General features: G+C 38.7%; 1 protein-coding gene and 1 long non-coding RNA gene across 2 annotated transcripts in view; one reads left to right on the top strand and one right to left on the bottom strand.

Moving 5' to 3' along the window:
- The window catches only part of LOC108974973 (transcription factor mef2A), a 94,018-nt gene that overhangs the window by 62,212 nt on the left and 17,240 nt on the right, over positions 1-14,566 (top strand). Inside the window, exons 4-6 of the mRNA XM_018943136.1 lie at positions 4,510-5,546; positions 7,696-7,886; positions 13,875-14,511. Of these exons, the coding sequence (XP_018798681.1) occupies positions 4,510-5,546; positions 7,696-7,886; positions 13,875-14,511 (1,865 nt within the window). The remainder of the gene's footprint in view (positions 1-4,509; positions 5,547-7,695; positions 7,887-13,874; positions 14,512-14,566) is intronic.
- Positions 14,424-14,566, bottom strand: part of LOC108974974 — a 31,137-nt gene continuing 30,994 nt past the window's right edge. Inside the window, exon 3 of the long non-coding RNA XR_001993835.1 lies at positions 14,424-14,497. This is a non-coding gene — a long non-coding RNA (uncharacterized LOC108974974). The remainder of the gene's footprint in view (positions 14,498-14,566) is intronic.

The raw sequence follows: 14,566 nt of genomic DNA, 5'->3' as shown, positions 1-14,566 counted from the left end.
GAAAACTATTATATCTATGTCAACCAAACTGTATAAAATCGTTTCTTTTAGGCATTTCCATACACAGTTAAAAAATGGAAGAAATCGGATAATAACCACGCCCACCTCCCATACAAAGGTTATGTTGAAATTCACTAAAAGTGCGTTAACCGACTAACAAAAGACGTCAGAAACACAAAATTTTACGGAGAAATGTCAGAAGGAAGCTGCACCCAGGCTTTTTTAAAAACTGAAAATGGGCGTGACGTCGCCCACTTATGGACCAAAAACCGTATCTCAAAAAGTACTCGACCGATTTCAATATAATTCGGTATATAATATTTTCTTAACACCTGATGACATGTACCAAATATGAGTGAATCGGTTCACAACTACGCCTGAAATCTCGATTATCACTTTATCGTGCGAGAGTATAAAATGTTCGGTGACACCCGAACTTAGCCCTTCCTTACTTGTTACAAATAGTTTCACGCACGCGTAACACTCAAATAGTATTCCTTGTTGAGAGTTTGGCAGATCGAAAGGAATTCAGATTGCACCACACCTCGATAATCGAAAAAACTGGTCGTAAGCGTAGATCCAACACTCATCAGTCAGTAATACCATAATACGTTTCATGACATACTGGTGGTCGGAGTGATTGAATGATTTTCGAATCTCTCTTAATCGTCGATTTTCAAGCACCGTCTGAAACGACTGGAATTATGTGCGAACAACTCTAGGTTCTCGACTTATGTCGTTCCACAGCTACCGTATTCGCCTGATTTGGCTCCGTGCGACTTTTGGCAATTCAACAAATTCTAAACGTTAATGAAGCGACCCCGATAGGATTGTGGAGATTAAAACTGAATAGATGAAGATCTTGAAAATTATACCGGGAAAGACTATTCCGATTGTTTCGAGGGCCGAAAAACCGTTGTAAAAGTTCGTTTTATCGGATGGGCACTATTTTTAAGGGGATAGATTTTATTTAGAAGCATATACTATATAAAGAACTCACCTTTTATAAAAACTCGTCTTACTTTTGCTCAATGAGTATATACTGTTTTAACCCATGAAACTAACTGACTTTGGCATTAAACAAAATTATGGTTGAGAAATTTTTTGAAAGCAATTCATATATAAAATCTCACAAGTTGACAGATATTTTCGGTATAAAGTCGGCAAAAGGCATTGAGGTTATCATATTCGGTGTCTGAGGGATTGCAAAATATAGTTCGATTTCGACTATTTTAGGATGGGAGGTACTACATTCGGTCTCTTATAGAATTTTATAATTTTTCGATTAACTACTTTTTGTAGGCGTGGCAATGGTCCAATATTCCTCATCTGTAATACCAATCTCCGCAGGGTACCAAAGAATATAAATACCAAGTTTCACCACGAGTTCCCAACTTTCATCAAAGTTACTTTTGGCAGCGACTGATTCCAAAGAAGTCTATATCTATGATCTCCACACATGCATATTAATGTTTAATATGCTAAGACTCATTCATTGCCTTAATTAGCTAACCATTTCATTATTCCTATGCATTCTTTCTCAAATTGCCAAAGCTTAATTTACTGAAGAGCTATTACTCTCGAGATAAAATTTCTAGTCATATATTACTATTTATTGAAATATTACTTAAATGTAATTACAAATTTTGAAAATTGGCAATTCACTGGCTTTTCCTACTTCAGTCAAGCCAGACTCCCGCTGAAAGAAATTACATCTAAAATTGCTTGTCCTTTCATTCTTCGCTATAAAATCACAGCAAAATTGTGAAATTTGCTGATAACCAAGCGCAGCTTAGCCAAGCTTGTATGTACACACCACTTTCACACGAATATCCCTCGACTTCGATCCACACACATACATCCTCTAATTTTAGTGTATGGAGCAATTTTGCTGCTCCCCATCTGGTGCTCGTAGATGTCAGCCAAGCTTTCGAAGTTTAAATTAGCTACCATCTGCAAGTGAAATAAAGTGAAAATGCAATATGTCGATGTATGTAAGTTGGCTTTATGCTTAAAGAGACGAGTATCAGCATTTGCCAACAAAACTGAAAAAATTTGTAAAAAATCCGAGAGAAAATTAGAAAATTCCGAACAACAAAAGGTTGTTGCACAAGAAATGGATGAGTGGTGATACACACATAACCGTGTACATATGTGAGTTGGACAACTTGAAATGCTGCAAGCAGTGAAAATAACGTACAATGAGAATGTTTGTTTCTGAACATGTTGAGCTACTGCTAAGTTAGTGTAATTGAAATTGCTTTACCAAAGGCGATGACATTCGAATAGCAAGGAGAGAGGCGGTATCATTGTGTAAGAACAAATCGTTGTATTTGTAGTGCAAAGTTATCAGTAATTTAATAAAATAATCACTGCAATCTTTTCAATAGAAACACTCAGTGATAACAATGAAAAAGCGAGAAGACAATAGATACATACATAAAGCGGTGATGTGAAAATATGTTATGTTATAAAATCGTATATATAAATAGACAATATAATTTCGATCGCAAGTGGTCAGCAATTCTTATTTTAAATGTTAAATTATAACAGAAAATTTTACGAGATTTGTATCTGCTTTTCATCAGAGGACTTTAATTTAATTGTAGAGACTATACTTCAAAATGACGAAAAGAGTTCACAGTCTTCCATGAAGTGAACGCTTTCTGTAAGATTTGTCATGTCAAATGAAGAACCTTTTCAGATGACATAAGTTCACTTATATCACATTTCCAACAGCAGCAGAGAGTCTCATAGAGCTAAATAGACGAATAAGCGGTCACAGGAAATAATAAACACTGTTTCTTATTAGGCCACAGTCTAGTTGGAATATGCGTAGGTTGCCGTTTTTTAGGATGTAGCAACACTTTTTGCAATCTGAAAACGCAGAATTTTACACTAAAGTTTGATATTTTTGATGGTATGCTTACTCAGAACGTTTTGTCGTACGAGCACTAATCACGAAAATTTTCAAACGATTATTTTTTACAGCTTTTGACGTGGATTAACTCATAAAGAGTACATAGTTGAATCTTATTGAATTTTTGACGATGAATCTGTATCAAAAACCATTGTTTTTCGATGGTATCGTAAATTCAGTCGAGGTCATAGATCACTCCAAGACGCACCACGTTAAGGGCATCTAAAATCAGCTGTTGTTCCTAAAACTATTGATGATGTGCGCAAGCTTATATAGCAAGATCAGATATAAAGTTAGGACCCCCTTTGCACAGAAAAATTAAAGTTTTATTCTAAAGCCCTTGGCAACACAAATACTGACTTAGGAATTAACGACACGTATTGGGGTTTCCAATATTTTTTTTTTTTTTTCATTGTATTCAGCTATGTTTATAATTTATTATCAAAATAATAGCTCTCCAATTGTAACTTTTCGTGCGCTTTTGCCATTTATGGTCGTAATAATCGTTCACCTGTGCTCGCTATTCGTTGAGTTTTTGAAAATTTCGAGCGTACATTTTCTTAATATAATACATATTTAAGCGCCATTAAGCAAAGAACCGCACGCAGGAATGAAAATATTGCTGCCAAGACCTTCTAAAGAATTGGGACTGTTTTAAACTCGGATTTTGTGGAAGGACTCTTTGCAGAAAATTGTTCTTCTTCAAGAACTCCACCGATTGGATAACCGTAAACGTTGTGAATTTGCTGATTTTGTCTTGGACAACGACTTAAGAAAATCATCTTCTCCGATGAGGCTCACTTTTAGCTGAATGTTGCGAGAAAGAAACATAACTGTCGATTCTGATGCGAAGAAAATCCCATATTATTAATGAACAACCATTACTTTCACCTAAACTGACGGCTTGTTGTAATTTTCGATCTGTTGGAATCACTGGTCCGTACTACTATCAATTGAGTGCGATATAGAGCAGTGATAAGCAACTTTTTAAGGCCGCAGTTGATCTTTACAACGTCTAGTTACGGGGCTACGTGCCACACAGCACGTGCAACAACCAAATTACTGTGAGAAAAGTTTGGAGATTCGATTATTTCAAGTAAAAAGAAAGCCTTTCAATTGTATCCATAGAGTTGTAAACTAACACTATTAGAGTACTTCCCGTGATACTATTTGAAGTCATTGGTCTCTAGCAATAAACTTGACTCTCTTCAATCTTTAGAAGTCAATATTAAAAGTGCCATGAGAAGTACTCGAAAATTGTTTGGAAAGAAATTATATCACTGTTGTTGGGAAACCCTGTATATAGAGTTATCGTGACCTCTCTTATAGACCAGAATAGAATAGAGACATAAGTTATATTTCCTCTTATTAAGCGCTGAAAATATCATACATATAGGATATTTTTCCACCCTTATACAAAGATTTATTTTTACTTGCTATAACGTCTGGCTCGAATAAACCACTGTACCAAACAAATTACCACTTAAAAGCAAAACAACAAAAAGCAACAGAACACAAATGCGTTACAAATCTGCCACAATTACAATTGACAACTTAATCAATATACCGTTTTGTACAACATCTTGCAGATGCTAGCTGTGAGGAAAGTGATACCATAAGCAGCACCTCCTCCACACCCACACCGGCTGAATTGCCTACATTGCCGCCGCAGCCACCGCCAAGCGCCACAACCACTGTGCTGAAGCCAATCCTAAAGAAACCCTCAACAGCTGCGCCACAATATCAACAAATGCACCCACAACAGCAACAACAGCAGCAACATCTGCAGCATCATCCAAGCCAGCATCAACAGCAAATGCAACTAAATACATTAAAGTCCACAGGACCAGCAGCGGCGAACAGCGCCACCGCCCAAACAAATGTCTGTTGCAAAGACCAAATGCTGCCACATCGCGCGCTCCCCCAACCACCGAAAGGACGCGGCTACGGCGCATACCACACCAAAGATTCCGTACTGCAGCGTGTGCAACAACAGAGCGGCCTACTTTCCGGCAGTCGCACAAATCTCAACACGCTAAGTGGCATGTTAGGATCAGCGATAAATCTCGCCGGCATCGGAGGCGGCCTGTGTGCGAACGCTAACTCGGGCATTGGCAATAACGCGGCGGCGACGGCGACGGCTGGTGCGCCCATCGAAATGTCGTGCGGAGGTGTTGTGGGCGATTGTGTTGGCAACAATATGGGCGGTGAGTTGCGCTACAGCAACAGTATTTACTTTGATGCGACGACAGTAAAGCCAGCAGGCTCGGCTGACGTGGGCGCCGAACTTCAAATGGCGTTGGTGGGGGGTACGCCAGCTTGTTGTGCGGCGGCCAATACGGCGGCGCCACCCACCACCATCGCCAACACCAACACGGGAAACACTGCCGCTAATGTAACCAATAACTTGTTGTACATGGACCTGCATACGGCACATCCGACACACCCGAAAAGTTCGACGTCAGTAAGTAAATTCAGCGATCTATTAAATGCTGCCAGCGCAAGTTTTGTCAACGCCGTCGCAGCGCCGGCTATTAGCGCAAACGCCAACAACAGCAACAGCAATCATAACGGTGCCATAGCTGCTGCGGTCGCATTGGGCAACACTGGACGCAGTAGTGTCAGCGTAAGTACAAATACAAACACACACACACGTATATATTTAAATGTGGGGTATTTAAGCGGTCGGGAGTGTGTTTAAAATGCGTGTTAATAACGCCGGTTGACTGTAGGATTTATTGGATTTCTAGAGCATCACAAATGTAAACGCTGTTCGGCACTGTGCGCCCGCATTCAATGCATTCAGCCAAACGAGTATTTAAAACAGGATATCATTTACATGGACTCTTTCAATTAATTGCATGCGAACGAGGTCAGTGTTGAATTGAATTTGCGCTGAGCTCCGCTCGCTTGAGCTGCATTGTGCGGCGGGCGTGAATAAGTCAATGTGAGAGCAAAGAGTTGGCATTACATAAAATAGCAGTTGAAAAGCGTATTTATATTTCAAATTTCGTTTCACCAATTAATTGGGTCAAATTACAAGTTTACACCAAATGAGTTGAATTATGGTGGATTTCTATGGTATGGAAATATTAGTGCTTTCGAAATATGGAGAGAGCGGCTTAAAGCATCGGATAGCAAACCGTTCGATACCAAAATGCAAAATGCTTGTAATTAATTATTTATTTAACATTTCGAAGCTTGGAACATATTTTGTATTTTAAATACAAATGACAATAGTTAGAACTGTCAAATATTAAAAAGGACACACATTCATTGCCTAGTTAACAACAGCGCTGCAGTCGTTTCTTCTTTCCCAAGTGTAATCTTTCTAACAGGGTGTAGGACTTCCTCTTTCTCTGCTTCCAAAGGCGGCTACTGATTTGCTGAACTATGTCAATGTCGCCCTATATCTCTTAAATTTCATTTCATCGGACGCCATACTCGCCGTTGTCAATACGCAAAGGATCATAAATCTTCCGCACAACTTTTATCTCGAATAATTCTAAGGCCGACTCATGAGATCATTGTCCATTCCTCCGCACCCTATAGTCCGGCTTGTAGAGTTGGGTCTCTGTTCATCGACAGAGAAGTTTACTTTTCAATTGCCTACTCAATCCAAAGTACATAGTACCAGTTGGGAAGAGTGTTTTTGTGTTGGATTTCAAGGCTGATATTGTTGTTGATGTTGATGCTGATGCTGTGACTTGGGAGTTAAGTTGCGAGTGCGAAGGCTGTTTGTTTGATGACAGGGGATCTTTCGTCTTGCCATCGTTCACTACCAGATCCATACGCTTCGCTTCCTTATCCATTTTGGAAAAAGCGGAACTAACGGCGCGGTCGTTATGGCCAATATATCGATGTCATCAGCACACTCTTATAGAAGATTGCTCCTTCTCTATTCAGCTTTGCAGCTCGAATTATTTCGCACGAAAGTGAGTTGAGTTGTCTAAAACCTCGTTTGGTATCGAACGGCTCAGAAAAATCTTGACGGAGCTATTGCTCAGTTTACACATCCGTAAAAGATTTTCAGAAATACTAAATTCAGACATAGCGGCATAAAGGCAGTTCGTTTTCGTGATGTCAAAAGCAGCTTTAAAATCGACGGGGAAGTGGGAAGTGTCTATTCTCTTTGTCAGTTGTTGATTTTCCAGGCCTGAAGCCACGCTATCTAATCAATTTGTTGACAGAGGTCATGCTTTCGAACAACCATATTCTACAAAGAAGTTGATGAGTACTCCTTATCAGTTCTTCGCCGCCGTATGTGAATAGCTCCCCATAGACGCCCGTCGCTTTGTTGTTCATCAACCGGGTAATTGCTGTTCGATTATCTTTTCGCCGCATCTTTTCGTAGAAGTTTCGAGCATCATCCCGGTCGGACCGCTTGGCAAGCACTAGTAACGTTGCGAGGTAGGCAATATGTTTTCTCTCCTCAGAGACTATTTTGTCCTTTTCATTGGGGTGTTGTTTTTAACTATTCGGGTCCCAAACCCATCGCATACCTCTGAGAAGGGACGTTTCACCTTCAAACGGATGTTTTTTGGTTATCCAGAAGATACTTGGTCTAAGACCTGATGTTGAAGCTGTTGGAGTGAATAGGAGAGAACTTTCATCACTTGCGTGATCTTCAACCCCGACGCTATAAAATCCCTTTTCAATTCACTAACTAAGCAGTAAATAATATTCGAATGATTTCTTTTAAAAAAATTTGGTATAGCTAGATATGTATATATATCACTCACATATAAAATGTTGAAATCCTTAAACTTTTCCAGACCAAGCGGGTGCAAAAATCACCATTACTCGCCAGACGTCGTTCCTCATCAATCGTTACAAATCTATTGGCTTCCGATGTTAGCTATAATCGCGGTGAAGGTACAACTTTAGCAGATATTACAAATTTGAGAAATCATCATGCAACAACAATGGATGGCAGTACAATAAATTTAACGCACAGCGAAACACGGTAAGTAATAAGAAAAATATGTACGGATATATAAATATTAAGGGGAAAAATATGAGCATAATGGAAGTGAACAGAGCTAATGTCAAAGGGAACAACCGAGTATCAATTGCAGCAAAATCTCTGTTAGCAAAGGCTTATCAATTTATTAATTCTGTACTCCAGATATGGTTTCAATCACTGAGAATGTTATTTTTCTGAAACTCAACTGGATTCTTTTGAAATAAATAGAAAATAATTCAAATATGATAACTAAAAACATTGACTACGCTTTTCCCCCTCTTTCAAAATAGTTGCGACAAAAAAGGGTCAATAATCGTTCGTGATTTTGAGTTAAATATAATATAACTGTGGTTAAATTTTTTTCTTTTTTGATGCGACTTCCTTACTTTCGTTTTGTATGATGAAATTTATTGGAGAAATAAGAAATACAACAAAAATTAACCGAAAAAAATTTACGGGCGATCTGTGGTCGGGTAAAGGAAGGGGGAAAAGCTGGTTGAATTTTAGGATGAAATACGTTTTATCGCGATTTCCGAAAAAACTGCGAATTCTTTGGATAAAAGTTTAATGGCAAAGTGTCAGATAATAAACATATTGTTAATACCCGAGACAGACATGTAGTAACAATACCATAAAAAGGTGTAATGGTGTTCTGTTTGCTACGTTGGTAACACGCAAGGCAATGTAGTAAACTCAAATACTAGCTTTGTTTCATAGGCATTAAATATATCAAAAAAAATTGTAAGCAATAAATATGTTGTTGCGTGTTATGGAGAAAATAAGTTCAATTATTTAAAATACTCTAAAGTTAATCTATTTTCATCGTAAAAAAGCGATTTGGTTAAAATTTCTCTAAAATCCTCACATAAAATGATTCATTTCCTGCTTTTCCGGAAGAAAAATTGTGAAAAATTTTTTGTTTTCCATTTCATTAATATATTTTTTAAGTCATTTTGACAGAATATTGCGAAGAGCTTTTGTGTAAAAGCTTTTAGAAAAGTTTTTTACTTGTTTTTTAGCTGTGTTTATACATATACCACAATGAAACATCATAGTATTGTTACCAGCAAAATACTACACTGCTCATATGGTATTTTGCTAGTATTTGGTAACACACATGTGGTATTTGTACCATATATGGTATTGTTACTACATTTCTGTCCCGGGTATAAGTTAATTTTTAGTGCAGATACTGGGTAGTTAACGGTATTCAGAAAATTCACATTATATTCTTAGTATACTCTTTAGTGCAGGTGAGTTTTTGCGCAACCAAGTAAGTAAGAGAAAATATCAATAAAATAAATATAATAAAGATCAATATATTGGTGTCTAATAACTAGCCAGAAAAGGCATTAGTTCCAACTAGTTGTTCCCCAAATTGCAGGAGTTCAATCATATTCATTCGTTTCCGCTATACTTTTAAATTGTAAATATAATAACTTCTTCTTCAATCATAATCTCAGCCATACATAATCTAACTTTACCCTTTAGACTCAAAAAAGCAATGAATTAAAGTTTTAATTCCATTAGTCCGGCACAGGTAAAGAGAAGAAGTTGAAAGCAGAAGCAGTAGTGAAATAATGAAGCAAACAGGAACATAGGAAAAACGCCCAAAGGCTTAGCATTCACTTCCTGATAACTTGCTACAAAGAAAACGTGTCCGCTGCAAGAAAGAAGCTCTTGCAGCACAAAGATTAAAATTAAAGAGCAGACAAATTTACAAAAAATACAGAGAAAATTAATATATAAACAGTTTTCAGCAATTGAAATGAGGCAACAGAGAGGATTTGTTTTAGAATTTGAAAAACATGTTTTAAATTACAAATTTGCGCAACACCAAGTGTACGGGTTTACTTTGACAGAACTACTACGAAAGGGAATGATCAGCTCATGAACCAATTTATTACCCCCCTATACCTTTGTGACCCGGCACCCCGATTGAGTGCGCTTGGTTACGTTCCACTAGACTATTCAGCCGTTCTATATACTGCTGCACCAGTAGCGATTTGATCTCATAGGCAGAGATTGCTTTAAGTGCCGCTTGACTGTCACTAAGTATGGTTATTGGTACGTTGTATTTTAGTTTTATCTCTACGTATCGATTTATAACGAAGACTTCTGCTTGAAAAATGCTCAGAAAACTTCCCATAGGTATAGAAAGTTTCCTGCGACTGCTGCACCAATTCCCTTCGTCGGTGTACCACGTCATTGAACTATCTCTAAGCAGTAGCTCAGCAGTGGAATCATACCATTCAGCCATTGTTGAACGTAGTTTATCCTTTCGCAATGCTGTCCCTTGGGACAATAAACCATGCCTAATTTGGTGAAGATATCTCGTCAGTTCAGTTGTATGACAGCTATATGCAATAGTTTCCCGGTATTCTGACAAATGAGCTATCTCTTGAGAAAAAAATGAATGTACAAATTGTCAGGGGGATATCTCAAAGTTTGAGGGACCCATTCACGTATATATAGATGGATATGGCTAAATCAACTCAGTTCGTCAGGTTGATAATTAATATATATGTATTCTTCATAGGGTTTCGAATGTTTTCTTTCTTCTGGGTATTACAAACTTCGTAGTAAACTTATGTACCCTGTGCAGGGTATAATTAACGATAACTCTCTAGATCTCAAATGAAAACTCATTACATAAATGGAAATCGTATAAAATTTTCACCTCAGAATGGCAGTAAGGACAATTTTTATACAGAAAACATCAAAGTTACACCACATTAAATGCGTCAAAATTGTTTAGTGAGAACTTCAAATCGTTAAAGACACTTTACACCACAAACCATAATTGGTAGTTACATTTCATGCGACCACAAAAGCCTATGACATGACTCCCCAACTGCGCCGTAAAGTGAATGTGCTAAAACTTTTCTGAGTATACTCGTGCATTGCAAACTCTGCACGCATGCAATAAACCATTAAAGACACGCTCAAGCTAAATGCCGCAACAATGTCCACTTCGTGGGCGCAAAAGTGCTTCCGCTACTCACTAAGCGCACCTGCAGAAGTCGCTCTTGCCAACAATTTAGTAATGCAATTTTTGCGGAATGCTTTTTGAAGTATGCTTTACCGTTAAGACTGCATATAGTTTTATACATGTACATATGCTCTTATGCACTTGCCATTGTTAGTATGCATGTATGCTCAGGCTTTGGAATGTATCACACATTCTACGCTATGCATTACTCATACGCCTAGGTGGGCGCACACATACGTAAGTACGGAGCCGAGCTTATTGATATTGCGTGCAACGGCCAGCAATATGGTTGCCATATTTATTAGATGGCGTGCACAACCTTTTCTGGCATAATAACCATTGGGCAAAGCACACACACGCCCACATCCGCTATCCCACACACACGCGCGCACATAGTTGCACGCAGAGGCGAGTACTCAAGCACAAATATGGATAAACTGAGTTTATGTGGCGTGTACACAGCACAGTAAAGCACGTGTCCATGCGGCGATTCATGAAGCGGCCGTTTAAAAAAAAGTTTGGGCTTGAGGTGGAAATAAAGTAAAACCATCGACGGCGAATGCCTGCAAGAGAACGGATATGAAAGAGCAATCAAAAGGGCAACCGTGCCGTGACTACCAAAGTAAAGACTGACGAGAGCGCCAAACAAAAACTGTTGATATTAGGATACTGAAACAGAATGGCCTTAATGCACTCAAAACTTGCAGTATGTCAAATGTGATTATGTGACGGATAAAGTACAAGTAGCAGGCTTTTTTAGGACATTTCAGATATATTAAAAGAAATATTTAAAAGCTTTCCCAGTTCCAGCTTGATAATATGAAAAATGTTCATAGTTTAAAACATTTTTAACTATAAAATATAGACACACATATGTATGTTTAAAAATATTATCTAGTGCCGAATAAAACTAATTTCAACAGCATAGAAAATTCTGCAAAAACTCCAACTTCTTTTTTATCATACCGTCTAGCAGTACATATATGTTGTCAACTCGCTCAGTTTTGGAAAAACTGAAATCTAGCTCACGTACCTTTCCCAAAAGTTGAAAAGATTTGCAGAAAAAAAAATAGAGGCCGAAATGCGCAAATATGAAGAGATTGACAAAGATGCAGCGACTAACAGAAGGTTTCAAGGTGATCTAGTGACTGATGTCCAGAGCATATTGAAATTATGGAGTGAACACTTCTCCAACATACTAAATGGCAGAGTAAGCAAAACAGCAGGACACCAGGCGATGGTTCCATTTCCAGATTAAAAAAAAGTTCGAGAAGCAATTACCCGTCTGAAGAAAAACAAAGCGGCAAAGAACTGATAAGCTTTTTTTGTAGACTATAGTTGGACGAAAGCATGCCCGACGATTGAAATTTAAATGTGGTCTGGGAAATCCACAAAAAGGGAGACCCCACAATCTGCTCCAACTATAGTGGGATAAGCCTACTCAATATCGCATATCGAGCGTATTTTGTGTATACGTGAAAAGATGATCGACACACACCACCTTTTCATCGATTTCAAAGCAGCTTTTGACAGCACGAAAAGCAGCTCCCTTATGCTGCGATCTCTGAATTTGATATCCCCGCAAAACTAATATGGCTGTGTAAACTGATGTTAAACAATACCAGAAGCTTCGACAGTATCGGAGAGGACCTTTCAAAGCCATTCGATACCCAACGAGGTTTTAGACAAGGCGACTCCCTAACGTGCGACTTCTTCAATGTATGTACTACTGGAGAAAATAATTCAAGATGTAGATTTGAATCGACGAGCACCATCTTTTATAGATATAAGATTGGCGTTACGACTTTTGGAGAGAACGGGTCTGCGAAAGATTTATAGTCCTTTGAGCATTGGCAACAGTGAATATCGTATTCGATGATGAGCTGTGTTAGCTATATGACGACGTGGACATAGTTTAGCGAATTAAGAGGCAGCGGCTATGCTTAAAGAGGAAGAGGAAGAGGAAGAGGAAGAGGAAGAGGAAGAAGATAGAATTTTGAAATTAAATTAAGTCCAATGATGAGAGTGGGAGTGTTCTCTGCAAAGCCAGACTCAGTCTAGACCACTTCAGTGTCTTTCAAGCTGAGATGAGAATAATTAAAGAAAACCTTCTTGTTCTGACAAGAAGTTTTTTCACAAAAAAAATCACTAAAGCTTCTAAGATTTTCGTCAAAGTTAGTGAAGGAATGTCTTGATCACGATTAACCTCCGTTGATCTCCAGGGCATAGTAATATCGCAAGGAACTGTGAAGCAAAGCCAGAAACATGCCCGACCCTACAATTAGACTCACAAAAAGTGGATATACTACACAAATATATGCCTGTGACTATATGTAGATATTTAATTGCCAAACAGACTTATTATAAACACACCCGTGTCTCCCTGAATTGCTTAAAAGGCAGGTAAACGTGATATGAACGAGCCTCATAAAGGCTTAGAACTCGTGAACTCAGCTTCTGTCAGATTTTTGAAACAATTAATTAACATTCCTTGTGACATTTCTCGATCCAAAGGTAATGAATTATTGTCAAGAAATTGCTGATATTGAAAAATCAGGCTTCTTTGAGTGTTGTCCTGTTGTGCTAATTTTGAATACTTTTACTTATTGACTATTTTCCAAAGTGTTTAATGACTGTAATCTACGAATTAAACATTTAATTTTCTAAAATTTTCACCTACTTGAGCCACCAAAGCTAAAGTATGCTTACATATGTTGCTGTCCTTGCTTGTAACTCCCAGGTGAGATGCAAGCGTTAGTTCAAAGATGAAAAACAAAAGCTGAATGAAATTTATTTCTCTTGCAATTTGATTGAATTCACTCTGATGCCTTAAATAAACAAACATCTATTTACATTTCCGCCAACTAGCCAAACACAAAAAACCCGAACAAGCAATATAATGCTGCTAATTCTCATAGCCATAAAGTTATTTAATTAAATTCCATAGCATTTTATTGTCAGCAATTGCACTAACAATTAAATTTACACATTCACAGTGACCGCATCACGTTGGCAAAATCACCGGTGAGCGGCAAACCGACACGCCTGCCCTCACTGCACTCCATGGGCATCGACAGTGGCGGAAATGGAAGCGGCAGCGGTAGTGGTAGTGGCAGTGGCAGCAGTGCCGGTGTGCTCACCTTTCAACAAGCCATGTCTGGCGCGGTCTCACCACAGTACTCTTCGGCCACACCGCTACTGTTTGGTGGCGGCGCCAGTGGCGCAGGCATTGGTGGCAGTATAGCCACAAATATGGATTTGCTATGTGGCTCATCGTCGGCACTCGCTTCGGTGTTGGAGGATACGTCAACAAGTGCTGGTGAAATGGTCAGTGACATACTCCAGACTGGTGATTCGCCAACCATGCTGAACCATCAGCATAACAACGCCGGTAACGGCAATGGCAACGGCAACAATAACAAGAATAACGGCTTGAATGATAGCCACTATGAACTAGATGTAATCGAAAGTGGCATTGGAAGCGTGGGCGCGGTCGTCAATGTGGGCACAAGCGGTGTGCAGCGTGCCGCCTCCAATATATTACACAGCAGTTCAGCAACCATTGCACAGCTGCAGGGCAGTCGGCAGCGTCAACGGATGCGCACCTCGAGTATGCCAGCTGAAAGTAGAAAGGTAAATATAAACTCAACGTAAAATTGTTTTTATGAGCCTAGGTCAAAATGAGTGC

Source organism: Bactrocera latifrons, unplaced genomic scaffold (genome assembly GCF_001853355.1).
Source record: "Bactrocera latifrons isolate USDA-ARS-PBARC rearing strain unplaced genomic scaffold, ASM185335v1 scaffold_6, whole genome shotgun sequence".
Classification (NCBI taxonomy): Eukaryota; Metazoa; Arthropoda; class Insecta; order Diptera; family Tephritidae; genus Bactrocera; species Bactrocera latifrons.
Note: the sequence above shows the minus strand (reverse complement) of the source record. Positions and strands in the feature narration are given on the sequence as shown.